Consider the following 23,754-nt stretch of genomic DNA (forward strand, 5'->3'; position numbering starts at 1 on the left):
CTACAAATACTGTCAATAACATAAAATAATGTGTAATGCCTCCTCCACTGTGCTTTAAAAGCACTGAAATGCCTGATAACCAAGTCTACAATAAGCAAAGAGGGGATATCACACACTTAGGTGAAAACACCCCATGTGAAAACTAGAAAGTAAGCTTAGGTCTAGTCTAAGACTTGAATTTCTTACATAAATGTGAGAGTAATTTTGATAACAAGAGAAGTAAAGAAGACTCCCGGCCAACAATTAATCTGTAACAAATATTAAGTTTAGGAATGATTATACATTTAGACTGTATTTCTTAATAAATTTCCTCACATAAATTGTGCCTAATCTATAAACCAATTTTAAACAAAATCCATCATGCCAGGCACTTTACATCTTACTCTATTTATTGCACCATTTCTCATCAGAAACTTTTTAGCTTTAATGCTATTCCATGGCAGAATATCTCATTAGAGTGGCAAAGATAAAGTTCTTTTTGAGATAAAGTAATTACAGTGATTGTAGCGGGGGGGAAATCACCCAAAGTTCTTGGCTACAGTAATCTCCTGGCTTCTGATTCATTTTAAGACTAATAAACTGAGTACAAACAAAAAGATGTTAATGGTGGATAACTCTGGTTACCTAGAGTTTGTCCTGGAGGGATTAGCAATTCATAACCTTAATGAGAACTAGAGTCCTGGAGAATTTTGCTCCCAGGAAAATATTCCAAGACCAGACACTGTATGTGCTCTCAGCTCACTTCTATGTCAATTCTATATTCTAATTATTATTAAAGTCAATCAAGTATTTCACTCTATAAATAGCCTTACTATATTTTAAGCCAATTTTCTGTTCCAAAGACTAGTTAGCTACTTCCTATCCCAGGGGCTTTGCTTTCTTGAGGAGGCACAAGTCACTTGAAATATGGGCTATGGCCCAGACGATGATAGTAGCAAGAGACAGGACTCCTCAGCCATGATCAGAAAGAGTACTGTTAGGATTTAGTGAAAAGCCTTCAGGGGAAGGAGGAGGCTTGGTTTTCAAATCATGCCAAGGGACAGACTTACCATCGCCATGGAATCTAATTAACCTTACCAGCCCAGTCAAAATAATTAAAAATTAATACAGTGTCTGATAAGGTTTGTTTATATAAATTGGTGCTAGCGAAATATTTCAAGGAAACAATGACATGGGTTATTTTAAATTATTAATTTCATTGGTCAGGAACCCAATCAGAATTAAATATGCACATATAAAACAACCTCCCTTGTGTGTTCAACTCTGTCTCATTTCTGCATGGAACTCAGTGGATAACTTTTGAAGAAGCAGATGATAACGGAATGCTTGCCAATTAGCCATTGTTCACCGTTTTCCAGTAAGCGTTCATATTTCTAAAGGATTATAGTCTAGTCCAAACTCTGATCAAGGTCACCGTGAAAGAAAGAGGATATTCTGATATGGAGATGAAGAAAACTTGGAATCCGGGTTGGTTCTCAACTTACCTATGAGGTCAGGTGAAAACTTCAGACATCAGTTCCCCATGCCTAACATCAGGACAAAATTAACTATCCATTTCCTTTACAATTTGTTAGAGTATCGTATTAAATGTGAAACATGATTAAACTGGAGCATCACATGTGAAAAGCAACTCATTATTATTACATGTAAATTTTAAATAGCATTCAGGAAATGTTAGAATTAAGAACAAATCACCAATAAAAAATTTAGAAGATTACCATTTAGACTCATGATATGAGTGGATCTCATTGCAGACTGATTTCTCCAAATGAGAAAAAATACAATTATGTTTTCAAAAATAACCCAGGTGGCTAACCAGGTTCCAGTTTTCCTCCTTAGGTATAAAAATCTTGCTGAAGTTCACATAAACCACATGCTGCTCACCTATAACTAGTCAGCCACACAAGATGTTTTACTGTATTTCTGTTCCTGATCAAAGACAATTATGTAAGTTATCGATCCTTATAAAGTTTTAGAAAATGAAACCTCAGAATTGCCTATTATTCACAGAGCAATCTTTACACTTGGCAAAGTTTAGCACCTGCTCCATTATTGCAAAGCCTAAATTTGCAGGTGAATCAGTAGTGTGACTGGTCAGCTGATCCACAGAAATATTATTTGAAGGTGTTACTGAATGTGTATTTTTGTTATTGAAAAATTGAAACATCTGATCTTCTACTAGATACAGCTACACTATATCTAGTTATTGTACTAAAATATGGATTATATAAATTATCTTTGATTTAATTGTCCCTAAATCCATACGCATATTTTTTTCAAGAGTATGTTTCAGTTATATGTTAAGTACAAGGGAAGTAGTTAGAAAATAGAACACTGATTACTAGATTTGTAGAGTGAGGACTATATCCTAGCAAAGGCCAGGGCTATGGAAAAATACAAAGTAGATTTTTCAGTCCTGGCCTCGATATTTACGAACTGTGTAACTCTGGGCTCATTACTTAACCTCACGGAGTCTTTTTGTAAAAACACTGGACAATAGCATCTACTTTGCAGGACTATCATGAGAATTGGAGAAAAATGGGAATACAAGAATGTAAAGATAAGGAAGAAAATCAGTACACCGTAGTGAAGCCATCATAATTGCTAGGATTAATTTCATTATATGATGCCAGACAGAATTTCTAAAGGGTATGAATTCATGGAATCAACATAGAAAATTTCAAATACAAATGCCATTCATGCAACATTACTTGATTCGTGTCCTTCTATGGACAAGGCACTTTGTGAGGTGTTAAACATAAACTAGAGACCCAAGCTGAAAGTTATCTGATCTTATAACAAGGCTTACAGGCTCTTCGGACACAGACAAGTAAGGACACTTCGGTAGAATGTAGGGCAGGAAGTGAATGATACCTGCAATACCGGAGTAGACGTTTTGGCCCCTCAGGGTAGGAAATGAAGAGAGGAGAGGCCAACAGCTCTAGAAAAACTTCAGAGAAGGGTCAATGATATGCAGAGCAGAAAACAGTGCTCGGGGAAGAAACAGCATGAATTTAAATATCAAAGGTGGAGCATCTCTGGGAACTGAGAAAAAAAAAAAAAAATCCTAGGTGGTCACATGACTGGGCTTTGGAGATGGAGGTGGAGCCGAGACTACAAAACACAGGGATTGAACATCCCTCCCAGGATGCTGGGCCCAGGGAGCAGGGTGGCATGACATCATCACAGAGCCTCAGCCTGAGATGGAAATGCTCACAGCCTCTCCATGCAGAGCAGTAGAGGTAGGGGTGGTTTTACTTCTCTGAGATCAGTTAGCCAAAGCCTAGATTGATTTCATACATGAGTATATATAAATACATATACATACATACATAAAATGGTAATATTAATAGAATAACAAAGAATTTTACATTTCTAAATACTTATGTTCTGGCTACTGTTCTAAGTACTCTTCGTAAATAAGCTAATCTGCATGAAAGGAAATAGATGCTATTATACCACTGAATAGACATTACCAAGTTGGCATAGGTAAGAGCAAAGGAAGTCAGGATTCTAATGGGGCAGACTGGCTCTGGAAGCATCTCTTAGGCTCACAAGTCATCACCTCTCAGCCATGCCTTACTGTTCCTGAGGATTACTACACATCAGGCTCTGGCAAGCACCTACTATTAATGTACCATTTAGTCCCCACAACGCTCTATTTTGGTTTTTTATGTTTAGGCCAATGCTACAGGTTGGTTTTCTTTCTGTTTTTCTATTTTTTTCCCACACAAAGCATATTATTAAATGAGAAATCCCATGTAAAATTCCAGATGAGGATTTCTTTTGATTAAAAAGAAAACAATCCAGCGATACTGAGTTGCCCTCTCACCTCTTGCCAGCAACTGGCAGAAGAGACTTTTCAACAGGAATTCCGCCTCACCCTTCCACTACCATACTCACCGCCCCCTACTGCCCACATCTAACCTAACTTCTCATCACCTGAGTGATCACTGTGGACATGTGAGTATGTGACATCTATCGTAATTATATCTGTGTGTTAAAAAAAAAAAAAAGCTAACAAGCTGCAGGACTTAAATGCTTAGATTAGACAGTCCAGGTTCAACCTCCAAGTCCACACTCATAAGTTCCTCTTTTCTTGGGCAAATGCCTTAATCTCTTTAAGCCTTATTATCCTCACATCTAAAATAGGGTTACTAACAATGCTTAACTGAGAGTGTTCTTATGAAATAATTAAATCAGATAATGTCTGAAAAGAATTTAGCTTGGAATTCAATATTAATTTTTATTGCTGTTTTTACCAAGAATACCAGGAAGTTGGTATAAATAGGTCATATATGCCACCTAAGGCAGTCAGGACTTAGGCACAGATTGGGGTAGATGAGGTTGTGTCTTCTGTTGAAAAAGCCAGAGGAGAGGAGCAGGTGGAAGCAACCCCTCTGGGGGACGTTGGGCCTGTAGCATGCTGCCCGGCAGGAGAGCTGCCCAAGAACTGTCCCAGAAAGAGCCCCGTGGGCATCATTCCTGTGTGGCTTTGACTCTATAAATGAATTTCTCTAGACAGCTGAAATGTTCGTCAAAGTGAAACACTGAATCACAGCTTTCTGTAATTCCACCATTTTCTCAGGCCTGAGAAGATGGATCCATGATTTCTCCTTTATTAGGTGGGTCTTTTGAGTTCTTTCACAGGCCCCGTAACACCCATTCTACAGGGCTGCCACCTTGACCCTGGCCCTCAGCTCCTCATCTGTGAACCAGATGAAATGTGCCTTAATTAGCCTCTTGTCTTCAACCTGTCCCCATCTTCAAGTCTAATGGCAAACTCTCACAGATGAACTGTCCTCAACAGCGTTTGACACATCACCTCGGTTTATACAATTTTGCTGTGGTTTCCGTCAGCTTGCAGAATAGAATCTGAACATGCCAGTCATCACTGGGGTTTCTGGCTGGCACCTCGGGTATTTATCCACACTTGCCCACCTGACTGCCCCAGCACTGTGTCCTTGACACCTCTGTGTCTGTGCTCTCTCCACCGCAGGGATTGGACACGCTCGGCCTGCATGCCCTCTATTGCATCCACATCACATCCAGCCAAATCCCATGGAGCCACCGAGCCGGAACCTAACACTTTCTATCAGGGGTCAGCAAACCTTTTCTTTAAAGAACCAGTGAGTATGTATTCCAGGCTTTGTAGGCCACCCAGTCTGCTTCCCAGCTACTCCACTCTGCACTTAACGCAGGAAAGGAGCCGTAGGCAACATGTACAGAAATGGGTGGGGCTGGCTCTCCGTTAAACTTTATTTATGGACATGAGAATCTAAATTTCATGGGTCACATAATGCTATTCATCTTTTGATTTTTCCCAACCATTTAAAACCGTAAAAAGCATTTTTAGCTCATGGGCTGTACAGAAAGAAGCAGTGGCCACAGCAGACCTTAGTTGACTGACTCTTGCTTTATATGCATACTGTTTGCTGATCCATACTCTCTTTTTTTACTTTTTAAAATTAAGGTGTAACTTACGTTTAGTGCACCAATCTTAAAGAAACAGCCCAGTGAATGTTGACTTTTGTATATAACCATGCTACCATCACACAGATCAAGACACAAAACACTTCTAGCAGCCTAAGCTTCCTAAATGGTCCCTTCTAATCACACCGTAACAGAAGCCCAACCTCTTTTTGCTGCCAAAGCACTCTCCATGCTTCCTTTCACAGGCCTAGATAAAGTAATGGGGAAACGACCCTGTGTAATCTAAACTTTCACGGAGCAGAAAGAAATCCAGAAGACAAAGGCACATAAATGAAACTTCGGCTATCATTAACTACCACAACCACAGAAAAGAATGTCTTTTCTTTTCAAAGATGGGTGATACACGATTAGAAAAACTGAAAGGCAATGTGTTAGTTAGTACACATTCATTTTCCGGGCAGTCTCATGCTGACACTGCATTTCCTTACCTGGGTCAAGGTGAGCGTTGCCTGTCTGCAGGTGCTGCACTGTACCCTGAGTTTTCCCGGCTGCACTCTTTGACAGGGGCCTTTGCAATACACATAAAAGCTGTTGTAGATGGATCTACCTGCTGGAGAAGAAAAAGCAGAGGAAGTGGCTAATAATGCTGAATCTAAATTGAGACAAGAAACTCTTTAAAAGCTTGTTAGAGGCAAATTTTAAAACTCAGTCCTCAGGAACATTTTGAAACATTACTGGAATAAATATTCCAATGAGAATACAACAATTTAATTTAGAAAATCTAACTTTATGCTCCAAGAGTGAAATCTTTTCTCTCTCTTGCCAACAGCCCTGTGACTTATTCAGCAAAGTAAGCAGCCTACTGCCGAGAGAATCGGCCAAGTGTATCCGCAACGCAGTAAAATCAAAGGCACCCTTTGCCGTGGAAGTTTTAAAAGATGACAGGAATTCTTTCAGGATGCTCCTGAATTCTATCTCATGCTTCTGAACACAGTTTTGAAGACTATAGATTTTTCCTCATAATATCTTATCTACAGAGAAAACCCAGCCCATTTACCATGATATAAATGATATGATCACAGTTTGCTGGGCTTCTAGGGATGACTTTCTAACTCACAGTCACACATAAATTAAGAAAAGAGGCCAACGCTGAGGAACTTTCAGAGACCAAGCAGCTATGTGCAGAAATGGATGGCTTGCATTTCATTTATGATCTCTCTACCTAGGCAAACACCATTCAAATAATACATTTTCAAGAGTAAAAGGTGAACAAACAACTAATTCAATAGTTCAATCTCAGATCATTTCTCTCAACTGTCACCACACAGGGATACTCTGTAAACTAGGGAAATTTAATCATCTTATACTTCCATATCTGTTAAGAATTAACTTTATTCAGAAGCACTTACCAGAAATACAACCTCCTTCCTGAATTTCTAAATTTTGGAAATTACTGAATAGTTTTTTCTTTTAATCCTTACCTAGGTGGATAATGTAACAGATCATGACATAAAAGTTTCTTTGAAATTTTACTATGATCATCAAAGGCATCTAGAGATAATACTTTTTTTTAACACTTGGAATGAAAATCTTCAGCCTCACAAATGCATATGATCTATTAAAAACAACTAGAACAAAAATAATGAAAAAAAATGAGAGATTCTAAAGTCCTTTGCAGCTTCATTTCACAAATTTACAAAAAGCTTTTGCAAACGTATTGGATTATCATTTGTTTAGCTATCTTTGCTAATATTGCAGGTGACCATACTTTGCAAAACCTGAAGCACAACAAGGACGTAAAGTTTCATAGTTTTATCATTTGTCTGCAATATATTTTATAATTATTACTCTATAAAGATTAATATTTAGTTTCCAGTGGGAAATGGAAGATAAAATGTAAATACATGTTTATATTGATGTGAAAGTACTATTTTCTGACACTTCTGTGTAACTTTAATGACTTAATGTACAAGATATTCAAGTACATAAATATCACATTGCTGTTAGCAAACATAATAATGACATAAAATGTTTCATGTGTAATATAAATGCAGCATAGAACCATGTATTAATGTTATAGAAATATTTGCAACAACTGACTGAAATATCTGTAATATATGAGTAAATGTTAATGGAAATATTTGTAACATGCAGAGTATCAAAAGATCACAAGAACTGTGATAATTCTGACGTGCACTAAGAAGCACTTAGTGAAGAAGGTAGGAACCTTTACTGTTAAAATCTTTATCAGCAATATGAACAAATCCAATTTCACAATTTTTATAACCTTTTGTAAAGGTCAAACAATAAAAAGAAAAAAGGAGGAAGAATAGGAACAGGAAAAGCAAAAGCTTTGAAAGGGGAGTCAAGGCTGCAAACACGCTAGCATTGTTGAAAGAGCATACTAGCAAGAGTTTTACAATATTAAAAGAAGCATCTCAGAAACTGCAGGAGACTAAATGACTCTTCCCTCTCCCTTAAGGCAATAGTGATGTTTGCAATATTGTTTCAGCTAATGATATATCAACGCAGAATCTGAAAACTAAGGAACTTTTCCACCTCTGAATGCTACAACCTTCGCTAAAGTCCTTCAGAAGTTATTCAGAAAATACTGCATGCCAATGTCTGTGCCCTGGAAGCATAGAAGATGACATGCAATCTATTACACACATTGCTTTCCAGACCCAGCCGCAAGTTGGGGATTAATAGCCAGTCTAAGGAAGATCAAGGTCAGGCCAGTCCTGGCTGCAGCACTTTTCAAGCTGTTGGCTCCACTTGGTCAAGCAGCTGGGGCATCAGGTAAATCTTGAGAGCCCCTCCAGAATGGCTTCCCTATTTATTTGGCTACACAACACAATTAAAAGTTGGCAAGGTTTTCTGTGTCATGCTGTGACCTGGACAGGCATGAAAACAAATAACACCCCGACAATCTTCTGGGCAAGGTTCCCATCGGCCTGGCTGAAGGGCCTAAAGTAGAAACTCTTGAATATGGAGTCACAACTCTTGGAGGAATGGCAAGGCAATTCCAAAAATGACCTGAGAAACCTTTCTCATGGTATGTAGCTGTCTCTAGTCAATAGCATGAATCTCACCCTTTCACTTCTTCTTGGACCTTAAAATCCTTTTTCTCTCCTAATCAGCTCTTCTGTATGGTAGCTTCTTGATTATGCCAATAACTAAAGTAGCTTATGTTTGTGTTCACAAGAGTTTCCTCTTTTTGTATAGTAAGTTTTAAAACATAGAGTGATATTTCAAAAATCGTACAAATCACATTCTTCATTGTAATTCATCACTTGCAGACATTTCGCCATGTTTGGATTCCCCGTGTGCGTGTGTGTGCGTGTGTGTGTGCATATAGCTGTGTACACATAATCTACATGTATAAACTATTTGGTTGAAGGATCTGTAATAAAGTTTCTGACATCATGGTACTTCACCCCTAAATTCTTCAACATCCTAAAACTAGGGATGTTTTTCATATAAAACCATTTAGCTTTTTAAGTGATTTGGTTATTTTGGTAGTTCTATTCATAGACTAATCAGGTATATTTTAAGAAGGCATTACAGACAACGACAGTGGTTTGCAAACTAATAAAAGATGACAATCAAAAATATTGGGGATTCTCTGGTCAAACCAATTTAGGTGGTGCTAAGTAAAGCCACATTAAACAAGTCCCCTGACCATAGCCCTTCTCAGAGCTGAGTGACTCTGTAAGAACGAAAGGATGAAGCACAGCACATCTCAAACTTCTCCTGACCACAGACGCCTTCCTGGAATGCTGCATCGTGTGAAACTGTACTTCTCAGAAAAAAACAATTTAGAAAAAAATATCAGATGAAGGATTCAATCCACTTGTAGGCCTTGATTTATAGAAAGTGAAACTGCTCATGTTTATAAACCCAGATTTACCAAATTCTCCTGGATATCTGCCTACGGTCAAGTTCTTTCCTCCAACCCAAAACATCAACAAACTTATATAATTATTTTGTCATGTGCCAGAAGGTTAAGTCTACTCATGTAATGATTTTGCAAATAAAATATGTTAATTTCATTCAGAAGTTTTTTTGTTTTTTGTTTTTTTTCCTGCAGAGAAGTTAAAAAGAAAAGTGTACTGAGTTCAGGGCCCTTTTAAAGTGTGAGTCACTGTGGCCATTCAGAGGTCCATTGGCTTTCTACCATTCCTTAGCCTGAGAAGTCTATCTTCTTCTTTTTTTTTCTTTTTTTTTTTTTTTTGAGACGGAGTCTCGCTCTGTTGCCCGGGCTGGAGTGGAATGGTGCAATCTTGGCTCATTGCAACTTCCTCCTCCCGGGTTCAAATGATTCTGCTGCCTCAACCTCCCGAGTAGCTGGAACTACAGGTATGCACCACCACACCCAGCTAATTTTGGTATTTTTAGTAGAGACAGGGCTTCACCATGTTGGCCTGGATGGTCTTGATCTCTTGACCTCGTGATCCACCCACCTCAGTCTCCCAAAGTACTGGGACTACATGCCTGAGCGACCACGCCCGGCCAAGTCCATCTTCTTCTTTAGTTTTCTCTCACACTTTGCCTAACAGAACACTCAGTCAAATCTTCTCTTTTCCTTTCTTTTCTTGGTCAAAAAAGTTGCTGAAATAACAGTATTTACAACATATTGAATAGAGCCAATATTTGAAAACAGTATATTTTGTTTGGGATTTTTTAGAAACCAGCATAATCTTTACAGTTATCATTTTTCTTTTATGTATTTTAGATAATAGACTTAAGGGTTGAAGACAGGATACTTAGGAAGAGTCATTCTGATACTAATGGAAACTTTTCATTAACCTCAGAAGTTTCCATCACTAGTTGTCACTGAGAATTTAATTGCTTGGATAATTTGTTTTCTAGGTGGGGAGAAAGTAATATTTAACATATTTCATACCTTGGTAAAATACTGTTCAGTATCAACATATTGTAAAAGAGCAAAACAGCAGGAACAGGACTGATTTTAAGTGATATTTATCACGAGCTATTAAAATATTAAGTAGAACAATGTCACCCAAGAGAACTCTCTGCAATGATGAAAATGTTCTCCATTTGCACTATCTCATATTAATATATATACACACACAGACACACACACACACACACACACACATACACAGCATATGTAGCCATTAGCTACAACTACCTATGGAGAACTTGAAACTTGGTGAGGAATTACTCTGTGAGTTTTATTAATTTAAAGTAGTTTCAATTTAAATAGCTGTATGTGGGTAGCAGCTACCAAACTAGAAAGCACAGAAGAGAATAAAAAAACACTGGTGTGGCTGGCCCCCTCTTCAACTGACAATGCGGAGACTCACTGGGCAGTGAAACAGCTTGTTTTAATCTACACTCATATAAAAACAATGTCGGCCTGAGAGAAGGGGAAGGAAGAAGGTTTTACTCGTGGCACTGGGAGTAGGACAGAGACAGGGGGGACCTCTGTAGTGCTAGAGGCAGAGCAAAGCTTCTCGCCATCATGTGCCCCTATTTCCTACACCAAGGGGATCCATTCTTGAGACGCACCTGGTCAGCAATGGCCCCATCTCCATTTCCATCACCACCTTTGAAATCTGACCCATATGCTCAAGGTACAGTTAGACTGGCACTTCTTGTATGATTTCTGCCCTTGATTTCCACTATCATATGATATTTCCCTAAAAATGACATCTAAGAGAAGGAAAGTAGCCAATGCAGTCTTGTCCTCTTTGAACAGCTGGCTTGCACCAACACCACAGAACCAGCTACTGATAAGGAGCTGCTGGCATGAGGCGTCCCCCCAGCCCATGTCCAAAGCCCCCCACATTGCCAAGCCTGGCTATTGGTGGTTTCAGCTCCTTCCCTCTTTCCTCCTCCTGACTACAGAGTTGTCCTTCTTTCTTACACATCAAGAATGCTGCTGCTGGTGTCAGTAGCTCCCATTTCTCAGTTACACCTGCCATATTCCCTCAGCTCAGCCCTGCCCCTAGTCACGCAAGGAGTCATCTCAGTTCTGGTGGAGCCCTGGAGTCTCCTGTGGAATAGATGCATGGCCAGAGCTTCTGGACCCGGGACAGGGATCTGGTCAGAAGTAACAGCAGGGGCACAGAACCTTTTACCTCATCATCCGTCAAGATTCTTGCTATTGTATTTCTGGGTGCTGGCCTTCAGCAGGGCTTGACCACATTTGTTGGAATACACGTCTCCACAAGGACATAACCAAATGAGTAGAATCAGCACCACCTCTGATGTCCAGCAAGCGCTTCTTTACACATTATGGAGAGAGAACCCATTTTTCTTCATGTTAACTGAAGGTATTCATTAGTTCTAGTTTAACCAATATGTACAAAATTAGTCTAAAGTGGTTCCACATGAAATTCATCTGGACTGGACTTCCTGAATCACCTCTTCTAAGGACGCCTTGCTTTGGAGCATCTAAAAGATGGGGATCAGCCTGCCGCAATGGCTCAAGCCTGTAATCCCAGCACTTTGGGAGGCCGAGGCAGGCGGATCACAAGGTCAGGAGATCCAGACCATCCTGGCTAACACGATGAAACCCCTTCTTTACTAAAAATACAAAAAGTTAGCCAGGCTTGGTGGCCGGACCCCTGTAGTCCCAGCTGCTTGGGAGGCTGAGGCAGGGGAATCACTTGAACCCGGGAGGCGGAGGTTGAAGTGAGCTGAGATCCCATCACTGCACCCCAGCCTAGGTGACAGAGTGAGACTCTGTCCCCCCAACCAAAAAAAGAAAAAGATGGGGATAATGACCATTTCACCATTATACAGGTTACTGGGGGAAAAGTTGCTAAACTGGGCAGGTCAAACACAGAGGCTTCATTATCTCACTAGAAATCTCCCTCTAGGGAGCCACAGTTAGCACTCTCTGGAAAGGTCATACAGCCAACCGATTCACTTGACCATCCTAACATCCCACTCACTGTGTGGCCCTGTGCGTGCCTATCTTTCCATCTCACTATGTGAGTGGACCACTCTCTTCAGCTGGACACTTCCTTCCCTCCCCTTCTGAAGGCTCATGGTACCTCGTGTGCACACCACTGGCCCTCAATGCACTCACCTTGACCTTTCTGTACCTGTCCAATCTTTTCTATGGATACAACCTCTCTGTATGTAACACTTCACTCTATTTCATATGCTCCAAATGGTCAATAAAGTTCCCTGAACTCAATAAACACTCAATAGGTATTTGTGAGGTCAATAAATTCTCCCATATTTTTAATGAGGTGAAAACTGAAGTGAGTATGGTGGTGTCAGGGCAACAAATATAAAATAGAATGCAGCCATGATCATTCAATATCTAGAACATCTTTCTTACCAACCACACACCCTTTAAATTGTTGGGATATCATATTTGAAATCAGTAAAATTAAACATCAGAAAAATTACTTATTTAAGAACTAAAACAAAAAAAATGTTTATATAGGACTTGGTATAACTGAATGTTAAGGAAAAAAAAGTGAAATTCTAAGTTTACCAACAAGTAGAACTATTCTAAAGGAAGACAGTTATTACATGAACACTCTTCACTCCAATCCTTGTCCAACAGGTTATTGCACCCGACTGAATCAAACTGCCTGTTCCATGCTTTTAACGAGCCATAATCTTAACTCCTGTGGAGTAACCAAGGTTATGCTATATTATAAACAGCTTCCAATTACATAACCATCCATCCAGTGAATGTACTTCTAAAAAATACTTCTAAAACATGCTTAGCAATCTCTAAGGAGACTCTGAACTTAAAAGTTATAACTTAATCCTCAAGTTTTTGCTGAGGTTTTTAATTAACGTATCTGCACAATAATTTGATCTACTGAGGCAAAAACTGCTGATTAAATCTAATAACTTTTTCTGATTTTTTGGGTTGTTGTTGCCAATTTATTTTTTCATTTTTCACTTTGGAAATAATAACGAAATTTCCCATACCAAGACAAAACTGTAGAGTGAAGCAAAATTTAAGAATTAGGTTTAAATAAATAACAAAGTACAAAGCCAAAAAGAGTAAATGTAGTTGCTTTTTCTTTCAGAAATGGACACAGGCCAGGAAATGGGCACAGTTAAGGTGGTGCCAGGAAAGTCACAGCTTTCCAAAAGTTGAAATAACTCCATAATATAAATGTAGATGGAAGAAACCATCAATGCTGCAGATAATGCGTCCAGTTTCCTCACAATGACATCTCTATAGCCTGGGGTATGTCCATCTTGGCTTAAAGAGGCAGCACCTATGGGAAAACTGGCTAGCCATAAGTAGAAAGCTGAAACTGGATCCCTTCCTTACACCTTATACAAAAATTAATTCAAGATGGATTAAAGATTTAAATGTTAGACCTAAAACCATAAAAACCCTAGAAGAAAACCTAGGCAATATCATTCAGGACACAGGCATGGGCAAGGACTTCATGACTGAAACACCAAAAGCAATGGCAACAAAAGCCAAAATTGACAAATGGGATCTCATTAAACTAACGAGCTTCTGTGCAGCAGAAACTATCATCAGAGTGAACAGACAACCTACAGAATGGGAGAAAATTTTTGCAATCTACCTATGTGACAAAAGGCTAATATCCAGAATCTGCAAAGAACTTAAACAAATTTACATAAAAAAAAGCAACTCCATCAAAAAGTGGGCAAAGGATATGAACAGACACTTCTCAAAAGAAGACATCTGTGCAGCCAACAGACACATGAAAAAATGCTCATCATTACTGGTCATCAGAGAAATGTAAATCAAAACCACAGTGAGATACCATCTCATGCCAGATAGAACGGCAATCATTAAAAAGTCAGAAAACAACAGATGCTGGAGAGGACGTGGAGAAACAGGAACGCTTTTACATTGCTGGTGGAAGTGTAAACTAGTTCAACCATTGTGGAAGACAGTGCAGCGATTCCTCAAGGATCTAGAACTAGAAATACCATTTGACCCAGCCATCCCATTACTGGGTATATACACCCAAAGGATTATAAATCATGCTGCTAATAAAGACACATGCACAAGTTTGTTTACTGCAGCACTATTCACAATAGCAAAGACTTGGAACCAACCCAAATATCCATCGATGATAGACTGGATTAAGAAAATGTGGCACATATACACTATGGAATACTATGCAGCCATAAAGAAGGATGAGTTAATGTCCTTTGTGGGGACGTGGATGAAGCTGGAAACCATCATTCTCAGCAAACTATCACAAGGACAGAAAACCAAACACTGCATGTTCTCACTCATAGGTGGGAATTGAACAATGAGAACACTTGGATGCAGGGTGGGGAACCTCACACACCAGGGCCTGTCAGGGGTTGGGGGGCTGGGGGAGGGATAGCATTAGGAGAAATACCTAATGTAAATGACAAGTTGATGAGTGCAGCAAACCAACATGGCATATGTATATGTATCAAACCGGTATGTTGTGCACATGTACCCTGTTACTTAAAGTATAATAATAAAAAATAAAATAAAATAAAATAAAGAGGCAGCACCTCTCTGGAGCCACGACCTCTATGTCAAACCCTGGCCTGGCCTTGTCACCTTTGGCAAATCAACTGACCCTCAATGCCTGTTCTCTCATCTGCAATACTGAGACAATAATAGTGTCTAACTCAATAGACTGTGGTAAGGATTTTAAAAATGATACTGGAGGTGAGGCACTTAGAACAATGTCTGCTATACAGGGAATGTTCAGCACATGTTGTTTATTTGTATTTGCTGCCAAAAAAAATTCTGAACTCAAGTTAATCCCACGGATTCTTCAAGCTATAGGCATTTACTCCTCCTACTTCCTCAGGTGGCTACTTTCCTGCTTTTATAAATGTTGATTCTTAGACAGTATTTCCATCTTAAATCTACTGCATTTTTGTAAATAGAGGAAATACAAATCTTAAATAATTCTTTTTAAAATTACTTCATTCCCAACCAAATCCTTTACAATTAAATATTTAATAATATTATGGAACATAAACCCTGATGGAACGTCCTGAAATTGATTTAAGTTTTTCTAGAATCATATTTGTTTCTGTGAATCACTTTTTTATTATGAGGTAAGAGATACAGAGGTGGATTGTAGAAAAGTTAGGAAGGAAAATAATAAATAATTATATGATCTAGTCTAGTTGATAAAATTTTCAAGTTGGCTAATATACTTTAAAAAAAAAGTATTTCCAAAATAAAAGCTTTTTTTATTGTATGTTTGTGGAATGGTACTGAAGGGGATTCAATACGTATTTCAAAATTTAATATGAATGGCCGACTTGTTAAATTTGTATCCACTCTTCTTTGAAAGGTAGGTACGATTGTCAGTATTATATAACAAAGAAAACACAAGCTCATGGGTTGAGTGGTGTCCCCAAGACAGCACCCGGGGTCATCAGAGATTTGCAGGTAAGCCTTTCTGATTAGAAAGTACATGCTTTCCTTTTAACCACATGACAATAACCTTGAGTCAGATGGTGGACTTTACTAAATACTGTAGGGGACTGATTCCATGCCTCTTGCAAAGTGGCACTTACACACAGGTCGGCAATTATGGACCAAGGCCAGCAGTCACTAACACCACTGCAGCTGGTGGCTCGCTACCCCCACATCCCTCATGCAATCAGTGCTAACGGTTTCATGGAAATTCCCATTAATGTTTTAAAGCACTGGCATTCAGTAAGAATGTGCAGGTACAGCAATTACCAATGAGGAAAACTAAGTCTCATTTTCAAAGATTACCACATGTTCTACAAATTGAATGTTATCGCAAGAAATGGAATCTATGGAATGACCTGAGAATCAATACAATTTCTTTATTTTTACAGAAGTAATACTTTTCTTGCTATTTAAAAAATAATTTAGAAAATTTTTTTAAAACGTTCTAAGTGTTAGAAAAACCTGTTAAGTAAATGAACCCTCAGAAGAATGTATTAATTAGAGGGTAGAGCAACTCGGTGTGAGCCTCTGAACTCCCACATTCTTTATTCATCTACAATAGCCAATATAATCAGTTTTGTATAAATATTTTATTTACGTATAATATTTCCTATTTTCGCTGCTAACATTAAATAAACCTCTTACAAATTTTGATGCTTTAAACATCTTATTTCACCTGTACCAAATAAGACAAAACATTCAATGTTAAAAAATTTTGATCATTGCTATTATTGATTTCCAAAAGCTTTTGGTAGTGATTGAAATTCATAAAATCTCTACTACCTCTTAAAAGAGAAGAAGAAATATTTTTCTCTAGTAGCATACTGATAAGTTAGAAACACATGGTGATGTCATCATGCTGGGGGGAAAACATAGATTTTTTTTTCCTTTAATCAAGACTGATAAGACTGTGAATTACATACTGTTCTAAAAGTCTGCACTGAAATAACTCCAGCTGAAACACTCTTCACTGGCACTGTGGGACCATGAAAGTCTTTCTATATCATGAGTACCTCAGTCAAAAGGTTTCCAGGAATCCATCTAAGACCTCACTCAGGGGCTGCCTCTCTCCTACCCTAAATACTCCTTGCTGTAAGTTCCCTTCAAGTTGAATGTCTGTAGCAGGCTGAGCTATCCCATCTTCCGCAGTGACTTCACCTGTTTAAGTCAGATCTCCCCTGAGATTTGAAGCTTCTCAAGGGCAAGTTTTATGTCAGTGGTTTCACTTCTATTCCCCACCCCCACCTTCAACCAAAAAGAATGTTGTACAAAGAAGACATTAAACTCCGTGAATGATCAAATAATTAAGAAGTTGGTGAGATTAAGCAAGCTCGTTTAAACTCAACATTTTAAAAACACAGGAAGGTTGCTCCACCTGTGCTACAGATTACAGTAATGTTTGTGTTTACTTCTGACATTGTCTCTGCCTAAAGAAGAAAAAAATCGGGCTTTGAGAATGCTGCAGAGTCACAGGTCGGCATGTATTCTTCATTGGCTCTAGAAAAGGCAAACTTTGAGAAATCTAAACATGCTTATATACAGTCAGGCATTGTTTAACAACAGGGATATATTCTAAGAAATGTGTCCTTAGGCAATTGTGGAATTGTGCAAACATCAGACTGTACTTACACACACCGAGATGGCAACACCTAGCACACAACTGGGCCCTATGGTACAGCCTATTGCTCCTAGGCTATGAACCTGTACAGCATGTTACTGTACTGAATACTGCAGGCAACTGTAACACAGTGTTAAGTATTTGTATACCTAAACATATCTAAACATAGAAAAGGTAATGTGACATTATGAGGGCTATGATATGACTGGGTGATAGAAACTTTTTAACTCAATTAAAATCTTATGAGACCATTGTTATATATGTGGTCCATCCTTGACTGAATGTCTTTATGTGGTGCATGACTGTATTAGCAGTCAATAGGAAAAAAATGAAGATATAAATTGATAATTTATCAGACAGTATCTAGCTTTCTAAATGTACTTTAGTCTTGTCTGAAAAAAGGATCGGGTTGGTTGGGGAAAGGGAGAATGATGGTTAGAAAGTGGGGTGGTGGTCCTAAGGAAACAGAAGAATATTAAAAACCTATCAAGATGCCATCTATCAGTAATGTTAACAACAAATATTGAGGGAAATCTCACGTGCACTCAACACTAGTAGTTTGTGAGAAAATAATAAAATAATCAAGACAAGCTTCCCTTTAACAGTTTTCAAGTCTTAGAATGACACTGAGATGTATTCTGAAACACCGTAAAGGGTATTTCACAATGCATACACAACTGGGAAGGAGCCTAGCATGCTTACAATGGTAAAATGATGTTGGGCACAGTGGCTCATGCCTGTCATCCCAGCAGTTTGGGAGGCTGAGACAAGTGGAGCTTGAGCTCAGGAGTTTGAGATCAGCCTGGGCAGTATAGTGAGACTTCATCTCTACAAAAAATAAACAAAAAAAATAGCTGAATGTGGTGGCACATGCCTGTACCTCCAGCTAGGAATAGCTAGGAGGCTGAGATGGGAGAACTGCTTGAGCCCTGGAGGTCAAGGCTAACATGGTGTCACTGTACTGCAGCCTGAGCTACAGAATGACACCCTACCTTAAAAAGAAAAAAAAAAAATATATATATATATATAAAATTTTGTAGAATTATTACTATAGTAAAAACATTTCCTATATATATACACACACACACGCACACACACACACACATACGAATAGTGAGAAGTAAATCCATATGCAGTTTTATAATAGAGTCTTATATTGAAAGTCCTTTGATGTCCTGTTCTGGAATTATTCTCCTTCACTTTCCCATGATCCTATGTTCTATCCAGGTGCATCCACTCATATACCCTTAGGAGGCCAGAAGGTAGCCATACACCCTAGATCAAAAGGTGTTGGCTCAGTGCTGTTATGCAGTGACCCCGGACACATCCCCTATCTCTCTGGAACTTGGTTCAGGTCTCAGACATGCAGCATACACACAGGAACACCAAGGTGCCAGGAGACACTGTAGGAAGGTCTTCAAAGGGGAACAGATCAAACAAATAGGCACCTGAAGCCAGGGAAGGGAAGTTTAGAGGTGAGGCCAATTCAACACCCAGAGTTCTGTGACTTCCAATTGCATGCACTTTGTTTCAGCTGTACCATCTTAAAGTTTTGTATCTCCAGTATCCTAGGTTTTGAGCAGCAGAATCATGGTTCCCCTAGAGAGTCAAGACAGAAACCACAGCACAGACTGCCTCCTCTCCTTTCTTCAGGGTTGGATGGTTCTCTTTGTGTAGTTGGTTGGGGTTGGCAGCCACTGGTCACCTGTGGCTCTGAGCACATGAAAGGTGGTTCCTGAAACTAAGAAATTCACTTTTAAATCTTATTTACATTTGTTTAATTTAAATTTAAACAGCCAGTTCTGTCCAGTGGTTATCCAAATTTGGGCAACACAGGTCTAAGGGAATGAATTCCTTCTTGACACAGATCGAAGGTTCCAGGGAAGTTACTTGTATATTTGTAGACTTTTATCCAGTACATATGCAAATAATTTCTGTCCAGTGAAACAGATAACATCCAAAATGTGTGGCCTGGTGAAAATTTCTTAGTTGATAGATAGATAGAAAGATAGATCCCTGATTTCTCAAGGCTCTCTGAATTTGTCATGGTATCTTATGATGTCCCTCATTCATTAAAAGATTAAATAAAAATTTTTACATGTGTTCACTTTATATTTGCTTTATAATTTTACCTTTTGTAAATTATACTTTAGGGTCTTATTTTTAAGGAGAGAGAAGATTGTTAAGGCTCCAGTTTGGGGTTGTCTCTCAATAAGTAAGCAATATTCACCTTTCTTCCTTATCCTTTATCCCTGCTAACAACATCTAGGAATCCTTATTTCATCCTACTTCCCCATCTGCAACCTTATTGGGCCCAGAAATACCACTTCCTCTAGGAAGTCTTACTTACTTCCTCCATTTAATGTAAATCCCCTCCCCCTAAATGCCCATTACATTTTAGTTACATCATTCTTAGGGGTCATAAGCTACATTCTATCTCACAATATTCCATAGATAATTTTATCTCCCCTACCAGGCTTTAAATTCTTTTGAAGGTGAAGGCTACATTTTATTGCATTCTCCCTGGTGTTGATGAATAAAAACAGTCAACATTATGTGCAGGAACCAAATAACTAGACTTGAAACTAATGGTGTGGTATAAAAAAGTCTTTTAGCTTGCAAAAGATAAAATCACAATCAACTGGCCTTATAATAACTTAATCTCTGTGACAATATAATGAGGAATGTTCTTCCAGGCCCATTAAAATGACATGCAATTTGATAATTATTTTTACAGTGTCAGGATTCTAAACTAAATGTTTCTCAGCTTCTGTTATTTGGTGATACTAAATGAATGTTGTCAACAGATTAAATGTAAATTGGTTATAAATCTTCATTTAACCACATCATGCAGGGAAGTTTACATTACAGCCACCATGTTTGTGTCATCATTAAGAAAATGGAGAATCTTATTTTAATAGTATTAAGACTATTGAAATTATTGTTTATTCTATCTAATTGGCTTTGGAGTTGAGGATGAAGCTTTTGGTGGGCATCACTGAATACAGGAGCAAAGCTGAAATAAAAATGAGAGGCATGTTGGGCAGTGGCTCACGCCTGTAATCCCAGCACTTTGGGAGGCCAAGGTCGGTGGATCACGAGGTCAGGAGTTCAAGACCAGCCTGGCCAACATGGTGAAACCCCACCTCTACTAAAAATACAAAAATTAGCTGGCATGGTGGCACGTGCCTGTAATCCCAGCTACTCAGGAGACTGAGGCAGGAGAATTGCTTGAACTGGGACCTGGGAGGCGGAGATAGCAGTGAGCGAGATCACGCCACTGCACTCCAGCCTGCGCTACAGAGTGAGACTCTGTCTCAAAAAAACTGAAGGGCAATGAACTTAAACCTTTCTGGACCCCAAATGGACAAACGGACAGGATAGGCAATAGCTGCGGCCACCAACTGCAGGAAACACTATCATTGTCTGAAAGGCTATCTTCACTTTCTAACTAGATTTTCCAAACTAATTAAACAATCTAATTTCAGTAAAAAGTCCTTCTTTTAAAAACCCAGTTTGCCTGGCTTTTTCAGGAACTGACCTATGGTTTGATCACCTGTCCGAACCATCTGGCGGCAGGAATGTGATCTAGTTAGACTCTCACAGACGGTATCTGGGAAGCTCCATCATTGGGCTTTAATGTTAAAGCCACATGGCCACACAGCCAGGACACTTTGATGAACAGCCGCTCACGGACACAGTGAGGCCATCATGAGGTGATGAGACCAGGTTGTATTACAATGATATTGACAGCCAGCAAAATGATATTTAAAAATGAAATCTTTCTTTTGGTTCTGTATTTGAAGTAAGGAAAATCACTTTGGGGGTAAAACCTGGGTTTTGGAAGAAACTGATACTTCTTATTAGGTTTAATTTACCTGGCAGTAATAATTAGGACATGATAATTATACCAGGTGAAGCCTGCAATAGACTTAGTTCTACTTTAATACTTAATTGATATATTGCAAACACCACGATTTTCAGTGTACAGACAAATATAGTATTCTTGTATAAATGTATATGCTCAACTAATGCAGCTATTCTACAACTGAAGAATCTTTCCTTAACCAAGGAAAATGATTCATATCAGAAAAACTGTAAAAAGCACCTCTTGACACATTCTTCATGTGCTGCATGAACCAAGGCCCAGTCATTTGTTCCCCTCAGTCCCTCTCCTAATATGCATGGTTTCCACATCCCTTTCTACAGCCTCTGTGTGGGGGTGGGAAGAAGGAAGCGGAAAAACAAACACACGCATCCACATGTTTCTTCTCCTTACTGCTCTGGCTTTTCAGACTTGGTCCTACTACTTAATTTTTTGTTTTTTGAGACAGAGTCTCGCTCTGTCACCCAGCCTGGAGTGCAGTGGTGCTACCTCAGCTCACTGCAACCCCCACCTCCCGGATTCAAGCTATTCTCCCAACTCTGCCTCCCTCCTGAGTTTCACTATGTTGGTCAGGCTGGTTTCGAACTCCTGACCTCAAGTGATCTGCTCGCCTCGCCCTCCCAAAATGCTAGGATTACAGGTGTGAGCCACCATGCCCAGTTTTAAATTTTTAAAAGACTATTAATAAATACATCAATTAGAGGAATATGTAAGATTCTACTGAGAAGCACAATTCCTATTAGCGCGAGGGAGAAAAAAACACTATCATGGTATTGTTAAGCCTCCAGCTTGGGGTTGTCTCTCAATAAGTAAGCAAGATTCGCCTTTCTTCCCTATCCTTTCTCCCTGCTAACAGCATCTAGGAATACTTAATTTATCCTACTTCTAAGGAGGAGGTGAGCAGGGGTGTGAGACAAAAGTCTGGCAGAATCTCTATGAAAAAGAAACAGGTGGTTTAGGGTGCGATTAAGAGGTAGACATGTCCCACACAGCTCCAGCACAGAACTGCACGCTGGGGTGACAGGTCAGCCTTTCAGAGGACTGAGCTGCTGTGGGAACAGCCAGCCATAGCCCTCCAGAGGAAGGACCACTGTTCATAAACTTTAGTGTCTCTGGAAGCACTTGCTGGAGAGCAGTGTGACGGACGTGCTTTCTGGAAGGCGGTGCTGACCAGGCCGCTCCCTGCGGAAGCCCCTCTGGGGAAGGACACTTGGCAGCAGGCATGATGGTGGTGGCTCAGCAGGGGTGGAGAGCTCCTGCGTGCAGCCTGTGCTCCTGCTGAGAGGAGCCCCAAGCCCTAGAGTCATGACATCAGGAGGCTGTCATGACTCGTTCACTAGGTGTGGGAAGCCCAGCACTGTCTAGTGCACGCTGCAGAGGGCAGAACCCTGAGGTGTGTGGCAGGCTAGAGTCCTGCTGAGCATGGCAGCTGGGGCTGGAAACAGCGAGGCCTATTCTGGAGTGCCTCTGAGCAAATCCACCTATCTGGGGTTGGGGATTGGACATGAGTTATTTATTCAGTGTATTAGTTATTAATTTTTAAGTTTACCAGAGAAATCGGATGCATAGCAAAGTATGGAAACCATTCATTAAAAGATTCATGAGACTAAGGTATCAGTTGAGTGGACAGAGAATAAGCATTCCAGGAGTAGAAAGCACCCTACTTTGTGGGGTGACATTGAGACAGTGCCAGGACCCTAACAGTGAAGCTCCCTGTGTGAGGACCTGGTGCCACAAGTGGGGTGGTAGATAATGCACATGGGCCTCCACTCTTGCTCCTCCATGGCAGTGAATTAAAGAACATCCATCTTCTTCTTTTCTGTTTCTCAGTTGCCAACCATATGCCTGTTTAGTTACACGCCTCGGCATGGTGGCTCACGCCTGTGATCCCAGCACTTTGGAAGGCCAAGAAAGGTGGATCACTTGAGCCCAGGAGTTTGAGACCAGCCAGGGAAACATGGAGAAACCCCGTCTCTACCTAAATAAAAAATATAAATTAATAAATAAATTAGCTGGTCATGGTGGCATGCACCTGTACTCCCAGCTACTTGGCAGGCTGAGGTGGGAGAATCGCTTGAACCCAGTAGGTCAAGGCTACCGTGAGCCATGATCCTGCCACTGTACTCTAGCCTGGGTAACAGACAGAGTTCTTGTCTAAATAAATAAATAAATAAATAAATAAAATAAGAAATCAGCCAAAGACTCCACTTGCTCTGACAGAAACTTTCACAAAATCTACTAGAACCCAGTGGATTCAGAGATCTGTCAAACACTTCTTTATCTAATACTGCATAGGTGACTACCTGTCTAGAAAAATTAATAAAAACTGACAAGCCACCTGCACTGTAGCTCTTCTCCTTCCTCTACTGTTCATTACTGGCTTTATTTCATTTCTATATTAAACTG

The 23,754-nt window shown here is 39.6% G+C and overlaps 1 protein-coding gene across 11 annotated transcripts in view; it reads right to left on the reverse strand.

The window, feature by feature from the left end:
* Window positions 1–23,754, reverse strand: part of PRKN (parkin RBR E3 ubiquitin protein ligase) — a 1,409,627-nt gene that overhangs the window by 850,221 nt on the left and 535,652 nt on the right. For 10 of the 11 annotated variants that reach the window (XM_032162049.2, XM_058435658.1, XM_058435652.1 and 7 more), the window contains one exon: window positions 5,922–6,043. In XM_032162049.2, the coding sequence (XP_032017940.1) occupies window positions 5,922–6,043 (122 nt within the window). The remainder of the gene's footprint in view (window positions 1–5,921; window positions 6,044–23,754) is intronic. The other variant, XM_032162058.2, reaches the window with a different exon arrangement.

Source organism: Hylobates moloch, unplaced genomic scaffold (genome assembly GCF_009828535.3).
Source record: "Hylobates moloch isolate HMO894 unplaced genomic scaffold, HMol_V3 SCAFFOLD_2, whole genome shotgun sequence".
Lineage (NCBI taxonomy): Eukaryota > Metazoa > Chordata > Mammalia > Primates > Hylobatidae > Hylobates > Hylobates moloch.